At 46.4% G+C, this 26937-nt stretch overlaps 1 protein-coding gene across 3 annotated transcripts in view; it reads left to right on the forward strand.

Annotated features, from left to right (window-relative positions):
* The window catches only part of slc39a14 (solute carrier family 39 member 14), an 86596-nt gene that overhangs the window by 46491 nt on the left and 13168 nt on the right, over positions 1-26937 (forward strand). For 2 of the 3 annotated variants that reach the window (XM_078239683.1, XM_078239684.1), the window contains 3 exons: positions 7557-7726; positions 13601-13723; positions 15978-16178. In XM_078239683.1, coding sequence (XP_078095809.1) covers positions 7557-7726; positions 13601-13723; positions 15978-16178 — 494 coding nt within the window. The remainder of the gene's footprint in view (positions 1-7556; positions 7727-13600; positions 13724-15977; positions 16179-26937) is intronic. The other variant, XM_078239685.1, reaches the window with a different exon arrangement.

Genomic DNA, 26937 nt, shown 5'->3' on the forward strand with positions numbered 1-26937 from the left:
CTCTCTCTCTCCCTCTGCCCCCGCTCTCTCTCTCCCTCTGCCCCGCTCTCTCTCTCCCCTCTGCCCCGCTCTCTCTCTCCCTCTGCCCCGCTCTCTCTCTCCCTCTGCCCCGCTCTCTCTCTCCCTCTGCCCCGCTCTCTCTCTCCCTCTGCCCCGCTCTCTCTCTCCCTCTGCCCCGCTCTCTCTCTCCCTCTGCCCCGCTCTCTCTCTCCCTCTGCCCCGCTCTCTCTCTCTCCCTCTGCCCCGCTCTCTCTCTCCCTCTGCCCCGCTCTCTCTCTCCCTCTGCCCCGCTCTCTCTCTCCCTCTGCCCCGCTCTCTCTCTCCCTCTGCCCCGCTCTCTCTCTCCCTCTGCCCCGCTCTCTCTCTCCCTCTGCCCCGCTCTCTCTCTCCCTCTGCCCCGCTCTCTCTCTCCCTCTGCCCCGCTCTCTCTCTCCCTCTGCCCCGCTCTCTCTCTCCCTCTGCCCGCTCTCTCTCTCCCTCTGCCCCGCTCTCTCTCTCCCTCTGCCCCGCTCTCTCTCTCCCTCTGCCCCGCTCTCTCTCTCCTCTGCCCCGCTCTCTCTCTCCCTCTGCCCCGCTCTCTCTCTCCCTCTGCCCCGCTCTCTCTCTCCCTCTGCCCCGCTCTCTCTCTCCCTCTGCCCCGCTCTCTCTCTCCCTCTGCCCCGCTCTCTCTCTCCCTCTGCCCCCGCTCTCTCTCTCCCTCTGCCCCGCTCTCTCTCTCCCTCTGCCCCGCTCTCTCTCTCCCTCTGCCCCGCTCTCTCTCTCCCTCTGCCCCGCTCTCTCTCTCCCTCTGCCCCGCTCTCTCTCTCCCTCTGCCCCGCTCTCTCTCTCCCTCTGCCCCGCTCTCTCTCTCCCTCTGCCCCGCTCTCTCTCTCCCTCTGCCCCGCTCTCTCTCTCCCTCTGCCCCGCTCTCTCTCTCCTCTGCCCCGCTCTCTCTCTCCCTCTGCCCCGCTCTCTCTCTCTCTGCCCCCGCTCTCTCTCTCCCTCTGCCCCCGCTCTCTCTTCTCCCTCTGCCCCGCTCTCTCTCTCCCTCTGCCCCGCTCTCTCTCTCCCTCTGCCCCGCTCTCTCTCTCCCTCTGCCCCGCTCTCTCTCTCCCTCTGCCCCGCTCTCTCTCTCCCTCTGCCCCGCTCTCTCTCTCCCTCTGCCCCGCTCTCTCTCTCCCTCTGCCCCGCTCTCTCTCTCCCTCTGCCCCGCTCTCTCTCTCCCTCTGCCCCGCTCTCTCTCTCCCTCTGCCCCCGCTCTCTCTCTCCCTCTGCCCCGCTCTCTCTCTCCCTCTGCCCCGCTCTCTCTCCCCTCTGCCCCGCTCTCTCTCTCCCTCTGCCCCGCTCTCTCTCCCCTCTGCCCCCGCTCTTCTCTCCCTCTGCCCCGCTCTCTCTCTCCCTCTGCCCCGCTCTCTCTCTCCCTCTGCCCCGCTCTCTCTCTCCCTCTGCCCCGCTCTCTCTCTCTCTGCCCCGCTCTCTCTCTCCCTCTGCCCCGCTCTCTCTCTCCTCTGCCCCGCTCTCTCTCTCCCTCTGCCCCGCTCTCTCTCTCCTCTGCCCCGCTCTCTCTCTCTCTGCCCGCTCTCTCTCTCTCTGCCCCGCTCTCTCTCTCTGCCCCGCTCTCTCTCTCCTCTGCCCCACTCTCTCTCTCCCTCTGCCCCGCTCTCTCTCTCCCTCTGCCCCGCTCTCTCTCTCCCTCTGCCCCGCTCTCTCTCTCCCTCTGCCCCGCTCTCTCTCTCCCTCTGCCCCGCTCTCTCTCCCTCTGCCCCGCTCTCTCTCTCCCTCTGCCCCGCTCTCTCTCTCCTCTGCCCCGCTCTCTCTCTCCCTCTGCCCCGCTCTCTCTCTCCTCTGCCCCGCTCTCTCTCTCCCTCTGCCCCGCTCTCTCTCTCCCTCTGCCCCGCTCTCTCTCTCCCTCTGCCCCGCTCTCTCTCTCCCTCTGCCCCGCTCTCTCTCTCCCTCTGCCCCGCTCTCTCTCTCCCTCTGCCCCTCTCTCCCTCTGCCCCGCTCTCTCTCTCCCTCTGCCCCGCTCTCTCTCTCCCTCTGCCCCGCTCTCTCTCTCCCTCTGCCCCGCTCTCTCTCTCCCTCTGCCCCGCTCTCTCTCTCCCTCTGCCCCGCTCTCTCTCTCCCTCTGCCCCGCTCTCTCTCTCCCTCTGCCCCGCTCTCTCTCTCCCTCTGCCCCGCTCTCTCTCTCCCTCTGCCCCGCTCTCTCTCTCCCTCTGCCCCGCTCTCTCTCTCCCTCTGCCCCGCTCTCTCTCTCCCTCTGCCCCGCTCTCTCTCTCCCTCTGCCCCGCTCTCTCTCTCCCTCTGCCCCGCTCTCTCTCTCCCTCTGCCCCGCTCTCTCTCTCCCTCTGCCCCGCTCTCTCTCTCCCTCTGCCCCGCTCTCTCTCTCCCTCTGCCCCGCTCTCTCTCTCCCTCTGCCCCGCTCTCTCTCTCCCTCTGCCCCGCTCTCTCTCTCCCTCTGCCCCGCTCTCTCTCTCCCTCTGCCCCGCTCTCTCTCTCCCTCTGCCCCGCTCTCTCTCTCCCTCTGCCCCGCTCTCTCTCTCCCTCTGCCCCGCTCTCTCTCTCCCTCTGCCCCGCTCTCTCTCTCCCTCTGCCCCGCTCTCTCTCTCCCTCTGCCCCGCTCTCTCTCTCCCTCTGCCCCGCTCTCTCTCTCCCTCTGCCCCGCTCTCTCTCTCCCTCTGCCCCGCTCTCTCTCTCCCTCTGCCCCGCTCTCTCTCTCCCTCTGCCCCGCTCTCTCTCTCCCTCTGCCCCGCTCTCTCTCTCCCTCTGCCCCGCTCTCTCTCTCCCTCTGCCCCGCTCTCTCTCTCCCTCTGCCCCGCTCTCTCTCTCCCTCTGCCCCGCTCTCTCTCTCCCTCTGCCCCGCTCTCTCTCTCCCTCTGCCCCGCTCTCTCTCTCCCTCTGCCCCGCTCTCTCTCTCCCTCTGCCCCGCTCTCTCTCTCCCTCTGCCCCGCTCTCTCACTCTCCCTCTCCCTCTTCCCCGCTCTCTCTCTCTCCCTCTGCCCCGCTCTCTCTCTCTCCCTCTGCCTCGCTCTCTCTCTCTCCCTCTCCCCCTGCCCCGCTCTCTCTCTCTCCCTCTCCCCCTGCCCCGCTCTCTCTCTCTCCCTCTGCCCCGCTCTCTCTCTCTCCCTCTGCCCCGCTCTCTCTCTCTCTCTCCCTCTGCCCCGCTCTCTCTCTCTCCCTCTGCCCCGCTCTCTCTCTCTCCCTCTGACCCGCTCTCTCTCTCTCTCCCTCTGCCCCGCTCTCTCTCTCTCCCTCTCCCTCTGCCCCGCTCTCTCTCTCTCCCTCTGCCTCGCTCTCTCTCTCTCTCCCTCTGCCCCGCTCTCTCTCTCTCTCCCTCTGCCCCGCTCTCTCTCTCTCCCTCTGCCCCGCTCTCTCTCTCTCTCCCTCTGCCCCGCTCTCTCTCTCCCTCTGCCCTGCTCTCTCTCTCTCTCTCCCTCTGCCCCGCTCTCTCTCTCTCTCTGCCCCGCACTCTCTCTCTCTCTCCCTCTGCCCCGCTCTCTCTCTCTCTCCCTCTGCCCCGCTCTCCCTCTCTCTCCCTCTGCCCCGCTCTCTCTCTCTCTCCCTCTGCCCCACTCTCTCTCTCCCTCTGCCCCGCTCTCTCTCTCTCTCCCTCTGCCCCGCTCTCTCTCTCTCTCCCTCTGCCCCGCTCTCTCTCTCTCCCCCTCTGCCCCGCTCTCTCTCTCTCTCTCTCTCTCTTTCCCTCTTTTTGCTTCTCTTTCTCCACTTTCTCTCTCCTGTTTTCTCCTCTCTCCCGCACCTTCTCTCCGTCTCTCTCTCTCTCTCAGTGCTGTGGGAGTGCAGGTCTGTCTACCTTCTGATGTGGCTGTGAGCCCATATTGGGAAATTGGGGGGAGATTGAAACTGTAAAGGAAAGTTTATCTGGTCGTTGTCCCATTCCTGGTTGTGGCTTTGTGTCGTGCTGAGGTTGGCACCTGTCTTTATGTTTAGTAATGACACTTTACGAAGCCAAGCCCTTGATTGTAATGCACTTTGCGATGTCCTTGCAGTGTGTGTGTGTAAGGAGAGTCAGTGATATGGCAGCTAAGCTGTGTTTGAAATGTGTTTTGTAATAACGGTTGCACTGATCTGCTTTCCCGGCACAGTGTGGGGCTACAGCTTTCTCAGTGTGTCCCTGATCAACCTCAGCTCACTGATTGGAGTCACTGTCACCCTGTGCCAGCGAAAGCCTTTCTTCCACAGGATCCTGACATTCTTTGTTGCATTGGCGATTGGTACATTATTTTCCACTGCCATCTTCCAGCTGATTCCAGAGGTGTAGTACAAACTCCTCCCCCATATACCCCCTGTCACCCAAACTCCAGTCCCCTGCTGGAGGCCTGCTGATATTAACGGGGAAAATAATCGATTCACTGTTGGACTTTGTCTTAATGGTTGCTTCAACACTCTGGGACAATTCACCGCGAGCCGTGTGTCTGTCTCTGACACTCCCAATCACAATGTAGTCTGCAGAACAATAGCCAAAAGTCTGGAACCCTCACCTCTCGAAACAAATCTTTTCTATATTATAACAGGGATTTCGATCTGAATAAATAGGTTTGGCATTCAGCTGGCTGTTACTTGGTTTGGAAATCCTCAGGGACGTTGTGTCATATTAGATTTTATCTTGGCCATAGCCAGTCAGATACGGGTCAGGCTTGAACCCGGAGAATGAGGTGTAACCTCATTCACACTCCACCCAGGCGGAAGTTTACCAGCAGCACGGTGGCACAGTGGTTAGCACCGCTGCTTCACAGCGCCAGAGATCCGGAGCAGCACGGTGGCACAGTGGTTAGCACTGCTGCTTCACAGCGCCAGGGACCCGGGGTAGCACGGTGGCACAGTGGTTAGCACTGCTGCCTCACAGCGCCAGGGACCCGGGGCAGCACAGTGGTTAGCACTGCTGCTTCACAGCGCCAGGGACCCGGGTTCGATTCCCGGCTTGGGTCACTGTCTGTGTGGAGTTTGCACGTTCTCCCCGTGTCTGCGTGGGTTTCCTCCGGGTGCTCCGGTTTTCCTCCCACAGTCCAAAGATGTGTGGGTTAGGTGCATTGGCCATGCTAAACTGCCCCTTAGTGTCACAGGATGTAGGTTAGGGGGATTAGTGGGGCAAATACATGGGGATTACAGGGTAGGGCCTGGGTGGGATTGTGGTCGGTGCAGGCTCGGTGGGCCAAATGGCCTCCTTCCTCACTGTAGGGATTCTATGATTCTATTAAAAACTGCTGCAACTTTCTGTAGGCTGCGCTCCTTGTAGGCCAGCAGTTCTGGAGTAGAGGTTTACAATAAAATAGTCTGAATCTAAAGACCAGTGCGAGGTGATTCAGTGCGAGGTGATTCTTCCAGCATAACCACTTGTTGTCAGTAACACTCGCTGGGCTGTGGGTGATTGAAAACTGTACACAGCATAACACTGAGAAACACTGCCAGAACCAGATGCTTGTTTACACCTTGGAAAATAACGCACCCACTGAGGAAGCAAATAAAACAGCAACTGGGGAAGCAAGGGGACAATCCAGAGAGCCAGGGCAATGCTCTGGGGACCCGGGTTCAAATCACACCACAGCAAAAGGTGAAATTTGAATTGAATAAAAATCTGGAATTCAGAATCTACTGATGACCATGAAACCATTGTCGATTGTTGGAAAAACCCATCTGGTTCACTAATGTCCTTTAGGAAAGGAAATCTGCCGTCCTTACCTGGTCTGGCCTACATGTGACTCTGGACCCACAGCAATGTGATTGATTCTTACAAGATGCCCTCTGAAGTGGCCAAACGAGCCACTCAGTTGAAGGGCAGTTGGGGATAGGTGATAAATGGGCCCAGCCAGTGACACCCATGTCCCATGAATGAATAACAAAAACTGATGGGTCATCTCCTCAGTCACTCAGCCAATGGAGTGGTGCCCCAGAATAGCCCCAGTTCCAAAACCAACAGGTCCATTCACATCTGTGAGAAGGGGTAGAATGTAAATCTTATTGTAAAGGGTTAAGAATTGGGGGGAAGTGTTGTATTAGGGTGTTCAGGACTGTAAGGGTTAATGTGGATCTGGGGAAACAGCCGCATTCCGCTGTAGAGAGTCACATCAAAGTAGTGTAGTGAGAGTGAGTCTGGTACCTAGACAGGACACTATCCTGTTTATATGGTTATGTCTTATTAATAAGTAGTTATGTCTAACCATACAATCCTCTTGAGCTCTTTATGAGACAACATAAAACCTGACCACACCCTCGATCTGTAAAGGAGGGAGTGAGGGTTGCAGTATTCAGTGAACAGGTTGGACTTTAACCGGGGCGGCGAAACCCAGTTCCTCAGAGTGTTGAGGCTTTTTTGCGAAGACATTTACAACATTTGTCTCACTGAGTTTTACTTTGCCCAGGAGTCTCTGCGTCACTTTGTAAACCAGGTGTCACTGACCAAGGATCACTGGCAGAGTGTGAGAGTAGGTAGGTAGGTAAACATCCCGAAAATCCAGCATTGGCTTTCGCTCAATCTCAGCCAGTGATTGGACAACTCAGCTACAAGAGATCCCCAGCCGAGCTGCCCCCCTCCCCCCCAATGGGACCAGTCTGGGCTGGGGAACCGCAATCTCTTAGTATTTTCCCTGGCTCGAGGGGCCAGATGGCCTACTCCTGCTCCTAGTTCTTATGTTCCTCCACGATGGAACACAGTCTGACAAAGTGCTGAGTCCTCTTCCCCAGGCAGCCCATGTCAAGATCCAGGCTGATAGCTTCCATCTGAAACCTTTCATTCTCATTGGAGGCCTGTTCACATTGTCAACCTCCATTGGCCAGACACCAATACCTTGGTCAGTGTGAGCACCAGCTTAGACTCTGCAAACTGAAACCCAGTGACAGTTCCATTTTTTACTCTGCTCCGATAAGGCTGGTGTGATTTCTCGAATAACACATCCCTCGTCCAGAATTGAGCCGGAAATGCAGAATCACTCCAATTGGGTTAAGAGTGACACTGAGGCTAAGGGGGTTAAATTATGAGGAGCACAGACTAGACTTGTATCCCTCATTCAGACACGATTCAGTGGGTGATCCAATCGAGGCCACTAAACTTATTAAAGGAAGCGATGGGGAGGAGGGTTCCATCGCAAATTTCAAACAAAGATTGACAGATTCTTGTTGAGTGTGGGATATGAAACCAAGGCAGTTACAAGGAGTAAAGATAGAGAGCGGGCTTTGTCTGAATCATGGCACAGCTTAAACTGCTGAATGGTCTCTTTCTGCTTTACCGATTGGATCTTCCAGAAAAAGACAAGGTAGCAGAACCTGTGCAATTCTCAGTGAAGCCACTGAGAAATGTTATTCTAGAAATCACTCCGAGATGCTAAAAGACACTGCTTGTCTTTCTGAAAGATCAGATTGATTGATGTGCTCCAGTTGTGGACCTGATCTGATGACAAGGCCTCCTGGAACTAATTGATGAATTAAAAGGATTTCCTTTTGTCTTCTTTTTCCTCTGTTCTGTCTGTGTGCCTCTGGCCTCCTCCTGTGTGATTCTTCCCCGCTCCCTCCTGATCTGGACCCCTCACCCTGGTGCTCTCCTCCCCTGCTGCCTGTCGGTCGGACAGTCTGGGGTTATGGTTTTCTTTGTGTGACCGTCATCTCTCTCTGCTCCCTGGTGGGGGCCAGTGTGGTCCCGTTCATGAGGAGAAACTTTTACAAGCGAGTGCTGCTCTACTTCATCGCCCTGGCGATTGGCACCCTCTACTCTAATGCCCTCTTTCAGCTCATCCCAGAGGTATTGTAATTCATTTTAATTCACTAACTGACTGTCAGTGCGGCATGGAGAGTGTGTTCAGGTCCGGGTTCTGTTCAGCTTCAGTCTTTACACCAAGTCTGCAGCACTCGCCTTTCTAGATTCAGCCCAACCCTCGTCTCTTACCCGAGTTCCTCGGTCTTCCCTGAGATAACAAGATAAAAGTGCCCATTAAAATCCACTTGAGTAACACCTCCACACCTAGGATAGGTCGATTGGTTAAATTGCCCCTCAGTGTCAGGGTAAATAGGTGAGGTTATGGGGGTAGGGCCTGGGTGGAATTGTGGTCGGTGCAGACTCGATGGGCCGAATGGCCTCCTTCTGCACTGTCGGGATTCTATTCTATGATTGATGGGATCAGCACCTCCTGCAAAGCTTCAGACATGGACAGAAAGGAAACGGCCTTCTGTTTAAACAAAGCAAAATTCAGGCAATCAGGTCACACAAGGCGAATCTGGCGATCCAGGCCGGAGTGACAGTGAGCTGACACAAGCAGGGTAACGGGTGATTCTGGCTCAGTGTCTGGAGAATATTTACAGAGTTTCAGGAGGACACAGACGGACCTGGCGAAATGGGTAGACGCAGAATTGTTATAATGCCTTAGGAGGCCATTCAACTGTCGTGTCCATACCAGCCCATTAAATGAGCAATGCACCCAGTGCAAAGACACAGGGAGAGGTGATGGCCTAGTGGTATTGTTGCTGGACTAGTCATTCAGATACACAGCTAATGTTCTGGGGATCCCAGGTTCGAATCCCACCACGGCAGATGGTGGAATTTGAATTCAATTTAAAAACAATATCTGGAATTAAGAATCTACTGATGGCCATGAAACCATTGTCGATTGTCGTTAAAAACCCATCTGGGTCACTAATGCCCTTTTGGGAAGGAAATCTGCCGTCCTTACCTGGTCTGGCCCACATGTGACTCCAGAGCCACAGCAATGTGGTTGACTCTTAACTGCCCTCCAAGGGCAACTAGGGATGGGCAATAAATGCTGGCCAGCCAGCGACGCCCGGGTCCTGTTGACGGATAAAGAAAACACGGCAGATCCAATTTAACACTGGGAAATGCCAATCAAAATACTTTGGCAGGAAGATTGAGGAGAGAGGATTGAAAGTGGGTGCAGGAACGGAGAAGTTTGGGTGTCGGAACACAAATCCTTGAAGGTGGCAGGACAAGGTGAGAAGATTGTTTCAGAAAAAGCTTCTTGACCCACAGAGTGGTTGAGAATGTGGAACACAATACCTCAGTCCAGAAATGTGCAGGTTAGGTGGATTGGCCATGCTAAATTGCCCTTGGTGTCCAAAGATGTGCGGGTTAGGTGGACAAAAGCAAGACAGTGCTGCTAAACCTTTACAAAACACTGATTAAGCCGCAGCTGGGGTGTTGTGACCAGTTTAAGAGGCTGATCTTTAGGAAGGATGTCACAGCCTTGGAGAGGGTGCAGAGCAGATTGAGCAGAGTGGTCCCAGATCCAGGAACTGGGGAAGAGGGAGGCTGGGTGGAGCTTCGAGTCCTCAAGCAGAAGAAGACATTTCGGATTCAGTAAGGTGCCAATCAATCATTGAGTTTGAGGGACAGTAGAAGGCTAAGCCCCCTCTCCATGCACACTGAATGAGGGAGTGGTTTCCCTGTATTAACATACGTCCATTCTCCCTGGTTGCTTGTTTGAGTTTGTCATGAAAGATCCCTACTTCCGATGTTCTCTGTTGCTGTGAGTGGTTTTGATTCCCAGATGTGATTGAGATGACTCCAGATGACCGCTTGGGATCAGGTCGTATTCCTCCTTGTATTTACCGTTCGATTTTAGGAAATTAACAGCCCAAAGCAGGAAAGGGACTCTTGTTGTGTTTGATCTGTGTGTGCACCATGTTCACACCACGAGGAATGTGGGAAAAGTTAGTTATTTAATTCCCTCCACCCAATCCCTCCATTTTCAGGAGAATGGGCGGCACGGTGGCACAGTGGTTAGCACTGCTGCTTCACAGCTCCAGGGACCTGGGTTCGATTCCCGGCTTGGGTGATTGTCTGTGTTGAGTTTGCACATTCTCCTCGTAACTAATAGGTTAGAGGGATTAGCGGGTAAATATGTAGGCATATGGGGTAGGGCCTGGGCGGGATTATGGTCAGTACAGACTCGATGGGCCAAATGGCCTCGTTCTGCACTGTAGGGTTTCTATGATTTCTATGAATGTGACTGATGTTCGCTCCCTGACCTATGGCAAAGGGTTTGAAGGAAACAACATTGTGGAAATGTCCAGATCCAATCCCTTCCATTTCAGATTGGTGCTGTTTGCCCAGTGGGGGAAACAGGCTCTTAGCTGGGTTGTTCTTGGGGAGGTGTCCATGACGCTGCCCCTCACCAACCCCCCTCCCAGTGAACTTGCTGACAGGGGTGGCAGTCAGAGGAATGCTGACTTGTACCTCAGTCGAGGTTGGAGCCCAGGCTGTAGGGGATTGTTGAGAGATGAACATATCCGCAGTGAGGTGGAGTTGGAGACAGGGCGCCTATGCTCAGGTTTTGGAGATGGAGACATGGACCTGTCCTACCCTCCAGGCTCTCCCCGTTTAGCCCAATGCAACTTGTCATGAGATTTAGCTTGTCCTCTTTAAGTTGAGGGAGGGTCAACACTCTCTCTGACCCAACACACTCCCTCTCTCTGACCCCCTCCCTCTGAACCCCTCCCCCTCGCTATTGCATCATAGGATCCCTATAGTGCAGAAGAGACCATTCGACCCATCACGTCGGCACTGACTCTCTGGCAGAGCATCTTACCTGGGCCTTGCCTTATCCCCGTAACCCCACGCAATTTCCATGGCCAATCCTCCTAGTCCCCGCGTCTTTCAGACTGTGGGAGGAAACCGGAGCACCCGGAGGAAACCCACACAGTCACGGGGAGAACGTGCAAACTCCACTCAGATGGTGACCCAAGGGCGGAATTAGAACATAGAACAGTACAGCACAGAACAGGCCCTTCGGCCCACGATGTTGTGCCGAGCTTTATCTGAAACCAAGCTCAAGCTATCCCACTCCCTATCATCCTGGTGTGCTCCATGTGCCTATCCAATAACCGCTTAAATGTTCCTAAAGTGTCTGACTCCACTATCACTGCAGGCAGTCCATTCCACACCCCAACCACTCTGTGCATAAAGAACCTACCTCTGATATCCTTCCTGTATCTCCCACCACGAACCCTATAGTTATGCCCCCTTGTAATAGCTCCATCCACCCGAGGAAATAGTTTTTGAACGAATTGAACCCGGGACCCGGAGCTGTGAGGCAGCAGTGCTAACCACTGTGCCACCGTGCCGCCCCATTAAGCACCGTCCCTGGGTGCTGCCCTCAGAGTACAAGTAAGGTGTGCGTGCCGTGTCTGTGTGTGCGTGCCGTGCATGTATCTGTGCATGTGTGGACACTGTGCCTGCGTGCGTGTGTTGACACTGTGTGCGCGTGTGTATCTGTGCGCGTGCGGACACTGCGTGCGTGTGTCTATGTGTGTGTGGACACTGTGCGTGTGTGCGTGTGTCTGTGTGTGTGTGGACACTGTGCGTGCGTGTGTATATCTGTGTGTGTGTGGACACTGTGCGTGCGTGTGTATATCTATGTGTGTGTGGACACTGTGCGTGTGTGTGTATATCTGTGTGTGTGTGGACACTGCGTGCGTGTGTATATCTGTGTGTGTGTGGACACTGTGCGTGCGTGTGTCTATGTGTGTGTGGACACTGCGTGCGTGTGTCTATGTGTGTGTGGACACTGTGCGTGCGTGCGTGTGTATATCTGTGTGTGTGTGGACACTGTGCGTGCGTGTGTATATCTGTGTGTGTGTGGACACTGCATGCGTGTGTATATCTGTGTGTGTGTGGACACTGTGTGCGTGTGTATATCTGTGTGTGTGGACACTGTGCGTGCGTGCGTGTGTATATCTGTGTGTGTGTGGACACTGCGTGCGTGTGTATATCTGTGTGTGTGTGGACACTGTGCGTGCGTGTGTATACCTGTGTGTGTGTGTGGACACTGTGCGTGCGTGTGTATATCTGTGTGTGTGTGGACACTGTGCGTGCGTGTGTATATCTGTGTGTGTGTGGACACTGTGCGTGCGTGTGTCTGTGTGTGTGTGGACACTGCGTGCGTGTGTATATCTGTGTGTGTGTGGACACTGTGTGCGTGTGTCTGTGTGGACACTGTGCGTGCGTGCGTATATCTGTGTGTGTGTGTGGACACTGTGCGTGCGTGTGTATATCTATGTGTGTGTGGACACTGTGCGTGCGTGTGTATATCTGTGTGTGTGTGTGGACACTGTGCGTGCGTGCGTGTGTATATCTGTGTGTGTGTGTGGACACTGCGTGCATGTGTATATCTGTGTGTGTGGACACTGTGCGTGCATGTGTATATCTGTGTGTGTGGACACTGTGCGTGCGTGTGTATATCTGTGTGTGTGGTCACTGTGCGTGCATGCGTCTGTATATCTGTGTGTGTGTGGACACTGTGCGTGCGTGTGTATACCTGTGTGTGTGTGTGGACACTGTGCGTGCGTGTGTATATCTGTGTGTGTGTGGACACTGCGTGCGTGTGTATATCTGTGTGTGTGGACACTGTGCGTGCGTGTGTATATCTGTGTGTGTGTGGACACTGTGCGTGCGTGTGTATATCTGTGTGTGTGTGGACACTGTGCGTGCATGTGTATATCTGTGTGTGTGTGGACACTGTGCGTGCGTGTGTATATCTGTGTGTGTGTGGACACTGTGCGTGCGTGTGTATATCTGTGTGTGTGTGGACACTGTGCGTGCGTGTGTATATCTGTGTGTGTGTGGACACTGTGCGTGCGTGTGTATATCTGTGTGTGTGTGTGGACACTGTGCGTGCATGCGTGTGTATATCTGTGTGTGTGTGGACACTGCGTGCGTGCGTGTGTATATCTGTGTGTGTGTGGACACTGTGCGTGCGTGTGTATATCTGTGTGTGTGTGTGGACACTGTGCGTGTGTCTGTGTGTGTGTGGACGCTGTGCGTGCATGTGTATATCTGTGTGTGTGTGGACGCTGTGCGTGCATGTGTATATCTGTGTGTGTGTGGACACTGTGCGTGCGTGTGTACATCTGTGTGTGTGTGTGGACACTGTGCGTGCATGCGTCTGTATATCTGTGTGTGTGTGTGTGGACACTGTGCGTGCATGTGTATATCTGTGTGTGTGTGGACACTGTGCGTGCGTGTGTATATCTGTGTGTGTGTGGACACTGTGCGTGCGTGTGTATATCTGTGTGTGGACACTGTGCGTGCGTGTGTATATCTGTGTGTGTGTGGTCACTGTGCGTGCGTGTGTATATCTGTGTGTGTGGACACTGTGCGTGCGTGTGTCTGTGTGTGTGGACACTGTGCGTGCATGCGTCTGTATATCTGTGTGTGTGTGGACACTGTGCGTGCGTGTGTATATCTGTGTGTGTGTGGACACTGTGCGTGCATGTGTATATCTGTGTATGTGTGGACACTGCGTGCGTGTGTATATCTGTGTGTGTGTGGACACTGTGCGTGCGTGTGTATATCTGTGTGTGTGTGGACACTGCGTGCGTGTGTATATCTGTGTGTGTGTGGACACTGTGCGTGCGTGTGTATATCTGTGTATGTGTGGACACTGCGTGCGTGTGTATATCTGTGTGTGTGTGGACACTGTGCGTGCGTGTGTATATCTGTGTGTGTGTGGACACTGTGCGTGCGTGTGTATATCTGTGTGTGTGTGGACACTGTGCGTGCGTGTGTATATCTGTGTGTGTGTGGACACTGTGTGTTGAAGCAGCTGACTGCAGTGCTGCTGGGGTTTGGGTCACTCTAACACTCTGATGTGTTCCCCTTACCTAGGCCTTTGGCTTTGACCCGAAGGAAGCCGATTACGTGTCGAAGTCAGTGGTGGTGTTCGGGGGCTTTTACTTGTTCTTCTTCATGGAGAGAATCCTGAAAATGGTGCTGAAACCCAAGGAGAAGGTACGGTAGTGATCATCCTCACAGACTGACAGAATAAAGCTACTGGAGTAACAATTCATTCACTAAATGTGATTGTTCTGGAGGGGGTGCAGTGGAGGTTCACCCGGATGCTGCCTGGTACGGAACATTTAAGTTATGAACGGAGGTTGGGTCGGCTTGGGTTATTTTTATCAGAGCAGAGAAGGCTGACCTGATCGAGGTGTACAAGATTATGAGGAACACGGACAGGGTGGATAAGGAGCAGCTGTTCCCCTTAGTTGAAGGGTCAGTCACAAGGGGACATAAGTTCAAGGTGAGGGGCAGAGATCTAGGGGGGATGTGAGGAAAATCTTTTTTGCCCAGAGGGCGTGACGGTCTGGAATGCGTTGCCTGGAGGGTGGTAGAGGCGGGTTGCCTCACATCCTTTAAAAAGTAGTTGGATGAGCACTTGGCACATCATGACATTCAGGGCTATGGGCCAAGCGCTGGCAGATGGGATTTGGTGGGAGTTCAGTTGTTTCTAATGTGTGAACATAGAACATAGAACAGTACAGCACAGAACAGGCCCTTCGGCCCTCGATGTTGTGCCGAGCTTTATCTGAAACCAAGATCAAGCTATCCCACTCCCTATCATCCTGGTGTGCTCCATGTGCCTATCCAATAACCGCTTAAGTGTTCCTAAAGTGTCCGACTCCACTATCACTGCAGGCAGTCCATTCCACACCCCAACCACTCTCTGAGTAAAGAACCTACCTCTGATATCCTTCCTATATCTCCCACCACGAACCCTATAGTTATGCCCCCTTGTAATAGCTCCATCCACCCGAGGAAATAGTCTTTGAACGTTCACTCTATCTATCCCCTTCATCATTTTATAAACCTCTATTAAGTCTCCCCTCAGCCTCCTCCGCTCCAGAGAGAACAGCCCTGGCTCCCTCAACCTTTCCTCACAAGACCTACCCTCCAAACCAGGCAGCATCCTGGTAAATCTCCTTTGCACTCTTTCCAGCGCGTGTGGAAGTGGACTTGATGGGCAGAAGGGCCTCTTCTGCGCTCTATGATTCTACGATACCTCCTGCAGACGCAACAATGGCAAAAATCACCTACTGATAAATAGAAACTGTTGTTTCTCCCTTTGTCCCATGGATTGTGGAATTGTTAATGACATGGTTCACAAGCTGGACTCAGCTATAAATGATGTGGAGATGCCGGTGTTAGACTGGGATAAACACAGTAAGGAGTCTAACAACACCAGGTTAAAGTCCAACAGGTTTATTTGGTAGCAAACGCCACTAGCTTTCGGAGCGCTGCTCCTTCGTCAGGTGAGTGGGAATCCTGTTCACAAACAGGGCATATAAAGACACAAACTCAATTTACAGAATAATGAATAATGATTGGAATGTGAGTCTGTGTGATTTGATGTGATTTGATTTATTTTTGTCACATGTACTAACATACAGTGATAAGTATTGTTTCTTGTCCAGTAAAGGGTACAGCAAGGAGCTGTGTCAATGTCTGAGTCTTTACACGTCTCTCAACACTGCACGGTAGCACAGTGGTTAGCACTGCTGCTTCACAGCTCCAGGGTCCCGGGTTCGATTCCCGGCTCGGGTCACTGTCTGTGTGGAGTTTGCACATTCTCCTTGTGTCTGCGTGGGTTTCCTCCGGGTGCTCCGGTTTCCTCCCACAGTCCAAAGATGTGCGGGTTAGGTTGATTGGCCAGGTTAAAAAAATTGCCCCTTAGAGTCCTGGGATGCGTAGGTTAGAGGGATTAGTGGGTAAAATATGTGGGGGTAGGGCCTGGGTGGGATTGTGGTCGGTGCAGACTCGATGGGCTGAATGACCTCCTTCTGCACTGTAGGGTTTCTATTATTTCTATGATGACTACACTGACCTGAGGTCATGTGCCTTTTTCCATCAGTGTGTGGGCGGTACACTGTGCTCAGTCCCACATTAACCCTGTATGTGCCAGACTCTCTCACTACACAAAGGCTTGTTGAGTTGTTGTGATGAGGGAGGAGAGGAGGGGAGGGAGTCTGCAGTTAAACACTAGCAGGCGCCTGTTGGGCCATTAGGCCTGTTTCTGAGCTGCTGTTTCTGTTTGTATAAAGTTTAAACACACATTCCGGGTCCTCCCAGCCTGTTATCCACTGACTCGGGCGCTGTCAGCTCATTGGCTAGGCTGCCTCCAGTATCAGGGTCACCTGTTTAATGCAGACACAGCCTGGGAAACGGTGCAAACACGACTGACAAAAAATACTTTCTCTTATTGAAGAAGGGGCTGGATCCAAACCACAGTCACTACCGAACTCAGCAGTACGGCAGCAAGATGGACCAGGACGATGGAGTAATGGACAAACTACAAAATGGTGATCTGAGTCACACTCCATCCAACCAGAGCGAGGAGACTGAGCAGAGAACTTTCACCGAGGACTCCGAGAGAGAACCCGCCATCACTGGGGCCATGTCAGTGCAGGTGGGTGAGGAGAGCGAGGGAGGTCACAGGTCCCCTGGGCAGCCCGTAACCCTCAGCTGGGGCAGGAGCGATATTAAACCTGTACCCAGCTTTATCTACCTGTAGATACAGTAATTTTAAACCTGTACCCAGCTTTATCTACCTGTAGATACAGTAATATTAAACCTGTACCCAGCTTTATCTACCTGTATGGACAGTAATATGAAACCTGTATCCAGCTTTATCTACCTATAGATACAGTAATATTAAACCTGTATCCAGCTTTATCTACCTGTAGATACAGCAATATTAAACCTGTATCCAGCTTTATCTACCTGTAGATACAGTAATATTAAACCTGTATCCAGCTTTATCTACCTATAGATACAGCAATATTAAACCTGTACCCAGCTTTATCTACCTGTAGATACAGCAATATTAAACCTGTACCCAGCTTTATCTACCTGTATGGACAGTAATATTAAACCTGTACCCAGCTTTATCTACCTGTAGATACAGCAATATTAAACCTGTACCCAGCTTTATCTACCTGTAGATACAGCAATATTAAACCTGTATCCAGCTTTATCTACCTATAGATACAGCAATATTAAACCTGTATCCAGCTTTATCAACCTGTAGATACAGCAATATTAAACCTGTATCCAGCTTTATCTACCTGTAGATACAGCAATATTAAACCTGTATCCAGCTTTATCTACCTATAGATACAGCAATATTAAACCTGTACCCAGCTTTATCTACCTATAGATACAGCAATATTAAACCTGTATCCAGCTTTATCTACCTATGGATACAGCAATATTAAACCTGTATCCAGCTTTATCTACCTATAGATACAGCAATATTAAACCTGTATCCAGCTTTATCTACCTATAGATACAGCAATATTAAACCTGTATCCAGCTTTATCTACCTATAGATACAGCAATATTAAACCTGTACCCAGCTTTATCTAACTGTAGATACAGCAATATTAAACCTGTACCCAGCTTTATCTACCTGCAGATACAGCAATATTAAACCTGTATCCAGCTTTATCTACCTATAGATACAGCAATATTAAACCTGTACCCAGCTTTATCTACCTGTAGATACAGCAATATTAAACCTGTACCCAGCTTTATCTACCTGTAGATACAGCAATATTAAACCTGTACCCAGCTTTATCTACCTGTAGATACAGTAATATTAAACCTGTATCCAGCTTTATCTACCTGTAGATACAGCAATATTAAACCTGTACCCAGCTTTATCTACCTGTAGATACAGTAGTATTAAACCTGTACCCAGCTTTATCTACCTGTAGATACAGCAATATTAAACCTGTACCCAGCTTTATCTACCTGTAGATACAGTAATATTAAACCTGTATCCAGCTTTATCTACCTATAGATACAGTAATATTAAACCTGTATCCAGCTTTATCTACCTATAGATACAGTAATATTAAACCTGTATCCAGCTTTATCTACCTATAGATACAGTAATATTAAACCTGTATCCAGCTTTATCTACCTGTAGATACAGTAATATTAAACCTGTATCCAGCTTTATCTACCTGTAGATACAGTAATATTAAACCTGTATCCAGCTTTATCTACCTGTAGATACAGCAATATTAAACCTGTACCCAGCTTTATCTACCTGTAGATACAGTAATATTAAACCTGTATCCAGCTTTATCTACCTATAGATACAGCAATATTAAACCTGTACCCAGCTTTATCTACCTGTAGATACAGTAATATTAAACCTGTACCCAGCTTTATCTACCTGTAGATACAGCAATATTAAACATGTACCCAGCTTTATCTACCTGTAGATACAGTAATATTAAACCTGTACCCAGCTTTATCTACCTATAGATACAGTAATATTAAACCTGTATCCAGCTTTATCTACCTGTAGATACAGTAATATTAAACCTGTACCCAGCTTTATCTACCTATAGATACAGTAATATTAAACCTGTACCCAGCTTTATCTACCTATAGATACAGTAATATTAAACCTGTATCCAGCTTTATCTACCTGTAGATACAGTAATATTAAACCTGTATCCAGCTTTATCTACCTGTAGATACAGTAATATTAAACCTGTAGCCAGCTTTATCTACCTGTAGATACAGCAATATTAAACCTGTACCCAGCTTTATCTACCTGTAGATACAGCAATATTAAACCTGTATCCAGCTTTATCTATCTGTAGATACAGTAATATTAAACCTGTACCCAGCTTTATCTACCTGTAGATACAGCAAAATTAAACCTGTACCCAGCTTTATCTACCTGTAGATACAGCAATATTAAACCTGTATCCAGCTTTATCTACCTGTAGATACAGTAATATTAAACCTGTATCCAGCTTTATCTACCTATAGATACAGCAATATTAAACCTGTATCCAGCCTTATCTACCTGTAGATACAGCAATATTAAACCTGTATCCAGCTTTATCTACCTGTAGATACAGCAATATTAAACCTGTAGCCAGCTTTATCTACCTGTAGATACAGCAATATTAAACCTGTACCCAGCTTTATCTACCTGTATGGACAGTAATATTAAACCTGTATCCAGCTTTATCTACCTGTAGATACAGTAATATTAAACCTGTATCCAGCTTTATCTACCTGTAGATACAGCAATATTAAACCTGTATCCAGCTTTATCTACCTGTATGGACAGTAATATTAAACCTGTATCCAGCTTTATCTACCTGTAGATACAGTAATATTAAACCTGTATCCAGCTTTATCTACCTATAGATACAGCAATATTAAACCTGTATCCAGCTTTATCTACCTGTAGATACAGCAATATTAAACCTGTACCCAGCTTTATCTACCTGTAGATACAGTAATATTAAACCTGTATCCAGCTTTATCTACCTGTAGATACAGCAATATTAAACCTGTATCCAGCTTTATCTACCTGTAGATACAGTAATATTAAACCTGTATCCAGCTTTATCTACCTGTAGATACAGCAATATTAAACCTGTATCCAGCTTTATCTACCTGTAGATACAGTAATATTAAACCTGTATCCAACTTTATCTACCTGTAGATACAGTAATATTAAACCTGTATCCAGGTTTATCTACCTGTAGATACAGTAATATTAAACCTGTATCCAGCTTTATCTACCTATAGATACAGCAATATTAAACCTGTATCCAGCTTTATCTACCTGTAGATACAGTAATATTAAACCTGTATCCAGCTTTATCTACCTGTAGATACAGTAATATTAAACCTGTATCCAGCTTTATCTACCTATAGATACAGCAATATTAAACCTGTATCCAGCTTTATCTACCTGTAGATACAGCAATATTAAACCTGTATCCAGCTTTATCTACCTGTAGATACAGCAATATTAAACCTGTACCCAGCTTTATCTACCTGTAGATACAGCAATATTAAACCTGTACCCAGCTTTATCTACCTGTATGGACAGTAATATTAAACCTGTATCCAGCTTTATCTACCTGTAGATACAGTAATATTAAACCTGTATCCAGCTTTATCTACCTGTAGATACAGCAATATTAAACCTGTATCCAGCTTTATCTACCTGTAGATACAGTAATATTAAACCTGTATCCAGCTTTATCTACCTGTAGATACAGTAATATTAAACCTGTATCCAGCTTTATCTACCTATAGATACAGCAATATTAAACCTGTATCCAGCTTTATCTACCTGTAGATACAGCAATATTAAACCTGTATCCAGCTTTATCTACCTATAGATACAGTAATATTAAACCTGTACCCAGCTTTATCTACCTGTATGGACAGTAATATTAAACCTGTATCCAGCTTTATCTATCTGTAGATACAGCAATATTAAACCTGTACCCAGCTTTATCTACCTGTATGGAGAGTAATATTAAACCTGTATCCAGCTTTATCTATCTGTAGATACAGCAATATTAAACCTGTACCCAGCTTTATCTATCTGTAGATACAGCAATATTAAACCTGTACCCAGCTTTATCTACCTATAGATACAGCAATATTAAACCTGTACCCAGCTTTATCTACCTATAGATACAGCAATATTAAACCTGTACCCAGCTTTATCTACCTATAGATACAGCAATATTAAACCTGTACCCAGCTTTATCTACCTATAGATACAGCAATATTAAACCTGTATCCAGCTTTATCTACCTGTATGGACAGTAATATTAAACCTGTACCCAGCTTTATCTACCTGTAGATACAGCAATATTAAACCTGTACCCAGCTTTATCTACCTGTAGATACAGCAATATTAAACCTGTACCCAGCTTTATCTACCTGTAGATACAGCAATATTAAACCTGTACCCAGCTTTATCTACCTGTAGATACAGCAATATTAAACCTGTACCCAGCTTTATCTACCTGTAGATACAGTAATATTAAACCTGTATCCAGCTTTATCTACCTGTAGATACAGCAATATTAAACCTGTATCCAGCTTTATCTATCTGTAGATACAGCAATATTAAACCTGTAGCCAGCTTTATCTACCTGTAGATACAGCAATATTAAACCTGTAGCCAGCTTTATCTACCTGTAGATACAGCAATATTAAACCTGTATCCAGCTTTATCTACCTATAGATACAGCAATATTAAACCTGTATCCAGCTTTATCTACCTATAGATACAGCAATATTAAACCTGTATCCAGCTTTATCTACCTGTAGATACAGCAATATTAAACCTGTAGCCAGCTTTATCTACCTGTAGATACAGCAATATTAAACCTGTAGCCAGCTTTATCTACCTGTAGATACAGCAATATTAAACCTGTACCCAGCTTTATCTACCTATAGATACAGCAATATTAAACCTGTATCCAGCTTTATCTACCTATAGATACAGCAATATTAAACCTGTATCCAGCTTTATCTACCTATAGATACAGCAATATTAAACCTGTATCCAGCTTTATCTATCTGTAGATACAGCAATATTAAACCTGTACCCAGCTTTATCTACCTATAGATACAGCAATATTAAACCTGTATCCAGCTTTATCTACCTATAGATACAGCAATATTAAACCTGTATCCAGCTTTATCTACCTGTAGATACAGCAATATTAAACCTGTATCCAGCTTTATCTACCTGTAGATACAGCAATATTAAACCTGTATCCAGCTTTATCTACCTGTAGATACAGCAATATTAAACCTGTACCCAGCTTTATCTACCTGTAGATACAGCAATATTAAACCTGTAGCCAGCTTTATCTACCTGTAGATACAGCAATATTAAACCTGTATCCAGCTTTATCTACCTGTAGATACAGCAATATTAAACCTGTACCCAGCTTTATCTACCTGTAGATACAGCAATATTAAACCTGTACCCAGCTTTATCTACCTGTAGATACAGCAATATTAAACCTGTACCCAGCTTTATCTACCTGTATGGACAGTAATATTAAACCTGTATCCAGCTTTATCTACCTGTGGATACAGCAATATTAAACCTGTACCCAGCTTTATCTACCTGTATGGACAGTAATATTAAACCTGTACCCAGCTTTATCTACCTGTGGATACAGTAATATTAAACCTGTACCCAGCTTTATCTACCTGTAGATACAGCAATATTAAACCTGTATCCAGCTTTATCTACCTGTGGATACAGTAATATTAAACCTGTACCCAGCTTTATCTACCTGTGGATACAGCAATATTAAACCTGTATCCAGCTTTATCTACCTGTAGATACAGTAATATTAAACCTGTACCCAGCTTTATCTACCTGTGGATACAGCAATATTAAACCTGTATCCAGCTTTATCTACCTGTAGATACAGCAATATTAAACCTGTATCCAGCTTTATCTACCTATAGATACAGCAATATTAAACCTGTACCCAGCTTTATCTACCTATAGATACAGCAATATTAAACCTGTATCCAGCTTTATCTATCTGTAGATACAGCAATATTAAACCTGTATCCAGCTTTATCTACCTATAGATACAGCAATATTAAACCTGTATCCAGCTTTATCTACCTATAGATACAGCAATATTAAACCTGTATCCAGCTTTATCTACCTATAGATACAGCAATATTAAACCTGTATCCAGCTTTATCTACCTATAGATACAGCAATATTAAACCTGTACCCAGCTTTATCTACCTGTAGATACAGTAATATTAAACCTGTACCCAGCTTTATCTACCTATAGATACAGCAATATTAAACCTGTACCCAGCTTTATCTACCTGTATGGACAGTAATATTAAACCTGTACCCAGCTTTATCTACCTGTAGATACAGCAATATTAAACCTGTACCCAGCTTTATCTACCTATAGATACAGCAATATTAAACCTGTACCCAGCTTTATCTACCTGTATGGACAGTAATATTAAACCTGTACCCAGCTTTATCTACCTGTAGATACAGCAATATTAAACCTGTACCCAGCTTTATCTACCTGTGGATACAGTAATATTAAACCTGTACCCAGCTTTATCTACCTATAGATACAGCAATATTAAACCTGTACCCAGCTTTATCTACCTGTATGGACAGTAATATTAAACCTGTACCCAGCTTTATCTACCTGTAGATACAGTAATATTAAACCTGTACCCAGCTTTATCTACCTGTAGATACAGCAATATTAAACCTGTACCCAGCTTTATCTACCTGTATGGACAGTAATATTAAACCTGTACCCAGCTTTATCTACCTGTAGATACAGCAATATTAGACCTGTAGCCAGCTTTATCTACCTATAGATACAGCAATATTAAACCTGTAGCCAGCTTTATCTACCTGTAGATACAGCAATATTAAACCTGTATCCAGCTTTATCTACCTGTAGATACAGCAATATTAAACCTGTATCCAGCTTTATCTACCTATAGATACAGTAATATTAAACCTGTACCCAGCTTTATCTACCTGTAGATACAGCAATATTAAACCTGTATCCAGCTTTATCTATCTGTAGATACAGCAATATTAAACCTGTACCCAGCTTTATCTACCTATAGATACAGCAATATTAAACCTGTATCCAGCTTTATCTACCTATAGATACAGCAATATTAAACCTGTATCCAGCTTTATCTACCTGTAGATACAGCAATATTAAACCTGTATCCAGCTTTATCTATCTGTAGATACAGCAATATTAAACCTGTACCCAGCTTTATCTACCTATAGATACAGCAATATTAAACCTGTATCCAGCTTTATCTACCTATAGATACAGCAATATTAAACCTGTATCCAGCTTTATCTACCTATAGATACAGCAATATTAAACCTGTATCCAGCTTTATCTACCTATAGATACAGCAATATTAAACCTGTATCCAGCTTTATCTACCTGTAGATACAGCAATATTAAACCTGTATCCAGCTTTATCTATCTGTAGATACAGCAATATTAAACCTGTACCCAGCTTTATCTACCTATAGATACAGCAATATTAAACCTGTATCCAGCTTTATCTACCTATAGATACAGCAATATTAAACCTGTACCCAGCTTTATCTACCTGTAGATACAGCAATATTAAACCTGTACCCAGCTTTATCTACCTGTAGATACAGCAATATTAAACCTGTATCCAGCTTTATCTACCTGTATGGACAGTAATATTAAACCTGTACCCAGCTTTATCTACCTATAGATACAGCAATATTAAACCTGTATCCAGCTTTATCTACCTATAGATACAGCAATATTAAACCTGTATCCAGCTTTATCTACCTGTAGATACAGCAATATTAAACCTGTAGCCAGCTTTATCTACCTATAGATACAGTAATATTAAACCTGTACCCAGCTTTATCTACCTATAGATACAGCAATATTAAACCTGTATCCAGCTTTATCTACCTGTAGATACAGTAATATTAAACCTGTACCCAGCTTTATCTACCTGTAGATACAGCAATATTAAACCTGTAGCCAGCTTTATCTACCTGTAGATACAGCAATATTAAACCTGTAGCCAGCTTTATCTACCTATAGATACAGTAATATTAAACCTGTAGCCAGCTTTATCTACCTGTAGATACAGCAATATTAAACCTGTACCCAGCTTTATCTACCTGTAGATACAGCAATATTAAACCTGTAGCCAGCTTTATCTACCTGTAGATACAGCAATATTAAACCTGTACCCAGCTTTATCTACCTGTAGATACAGCAATATTAAACCTGTAGCCAGCTTTATCTACCTGTAGATACAGCAATATTAAACCTGTACCCAGCTTTATCTACCTGTATGGACAGTAATATTAAACCTGTACCCAGCTTTATCTACCTGTAGATACAGCAATATTAAACCTGTATCCAGCTTTATCTACCTGTAGATACAGCAATATTAAACCTGTATCCAGCTTTATCTACCTGTAGATACAGCAATATTAAACCTGTATCCAGCTTTATCTACCTGTATGGACAGTAATATTAAACCTGTACCCAGCTTTATCTACCTGTAGATACAGTAATATTAAACCTGTACCCAGCTTTATCTACCTATAGATACAGCAATATTAAACCTGTAGCCAGCTTTATCTACCTGTAGATACAGCAATATTAAACCTGTACCCAGCTTTATCTACCTGTATGGACAGTAATATTAAACCTGTACCCAGCTTTATCTACCTGTAGATACAGTAATATTAAACCTGTATCCAGCTTTATCTACCTGTAGATACAGCAATATTAAACCTGTAGCCAGCTTTATCTACCTATAGATACAGCAATATTAAACCTGTAGCCAGCTTTATCTACCTGTAGATACAGCAATATTAAACCTGTACCCAGCTTTATCTACCTGTAGATACAGCAATATTAAACCTGTACCCAGCTTTATCTACCTGTAGATACAGCAATATTAAACCTGTACCCAGCTTTATCTACCTGTAGATACAGCAATATTAAACCTGTAGCCAGCTTTATCTACCTATAGATACAGCAATATTAAACCTGTACCCAGCTTTATCTACCTGTAGATACAGTAATATTAAACCTGTACCCAGCTTTATCTACCTGTAGATACAGCAATATTAAACCTGTACCCAGCTTTATCTACCTGTAGATACAGCAATATTAAACCTGTAGCCAGCTTTATCTACCTATAGATACAGCAATATTAAACCTGTACCCAGCTTTATCTACCTGTAGATACAGTAATATTAAACCTGTATCCAGCTTTATCTACCTATAGATACAGCAATATTAAACCTGTAGCCAGCTTTATCTACCTGTAGATACAGCAATATTAAACCTGTATCCAGCTTTATCTACCTGTAGATACAGCAATATTAAACCTGTATCCAGCTTTATCTACCTGTAGGTACAGCAATATTAAACCTGTATCCAGCTTTATCTACCTGTAGATACAGCAATATTAAACCTGTAGCCAGCTTTATCTACCTGTATGGACAGTAATATTAAACCTGTACCCAGCTTTATCTACCTGTAGATACAGTAATATTAAACCTGTACCCAGCTTTATCTACCTGTAGATGCAGTAATATTAAACCTGTATCCAGCTTTATCTATCTGTAGATACAGCAATATTAAACCTGTACCCAGCTTTATCTACCTATAGATACAGCAATATTAAACCTGTATCCAGCTTTATCTACCTATAGATACAGCAATATTAAACCTGTATCCAGCTTTATCTACCTGTAGATACAGCAATATTAAACCTGTATCCAGCTTTATCTACCTGTAGATACAGCAATATTAAACCTGTATCCAGCTTTATCTACCTGTAGATACAGCAATATTAAACCTGTACCCAGCTTTATCTACCTGTAGATACAGCAATATTAAACCTGTAGCCAGCTTTATCTACCTGTAGATACAGCAATATTAAACCTGTATCCAGCTTTATCTACCTGTAGATACAGCAATATTAAACCTGTACCCAGCTTTATCTACCTGTAGATACAGCAATATTAAACCTGTACCCAGCTTTATCTACCTGTAGATACAGCAATATTAAACCTGTACCCAGCTTTATCTACCTGTATGGACAGTAATATTAAACCTGTATCCAGCTTTATCTACCTGTGGATACAGCAATATTAAACCTGTACCCAGCTTTATCTACCTGTATGGACAGTAATATTAAACCTGTACCCAGCTTTATCTACCTGTGGATACAGTAATATTAAACCTGTACCCAGCTTTATCTACCTGTAGATACAGCAATATTAAACCTGTATCCAGCTTTATCTACCTGTGGATACAGTAATATTAAACCTGTACCCAGCTTTATCTACCTGTGGATACAGCAATATTAAACCTGTATCCAGCTTTATCTACCTGTAGATACAGTAATATTAAACCTGTACCCAGCTTTATCTACCTGTGGATACAGCAATATTAAACCTGTATCCAGCTTTATCTACCTGTAGATACAGCAATATTAAACCTGTATCCAGCTTTATCTACCTATAGATACAGCAATATTAAACCTGTACCCATCTTTATCTACCTATAGATACAGCAATATTAAACCTGTATCCAGCTTTATCTATCTGTAGATACAGCAATATTAAACCTGTATCCAGCTTTATCTACCTATAGATACAGCAATATTAAACCTGTATCCAGCTTTATCTACCTATAGATACAGCAATATTAAACCTGTATCCAGCTTTATCTACCTATAGATACAGCAATATTAAACCTGTATCCAGCTTTATCTACCTATCGATACAGCAATATTAAACCTGTACCCAGCTTTAT

This window comes from Mustelus asterias, chromosome 22, assembly GCF_964213995.1.
Source record: "Mustelus asterias chromosome 22, sMusAst1.hap1.1, whole genome shotgun sequence".
NCBI classification, from domain to species: Eukaryota; Metazoa; Chordata; class Chondrichthyes; order Carcharhiniformes; family Triakidae; genus Mustelus; species Mustelus asterias.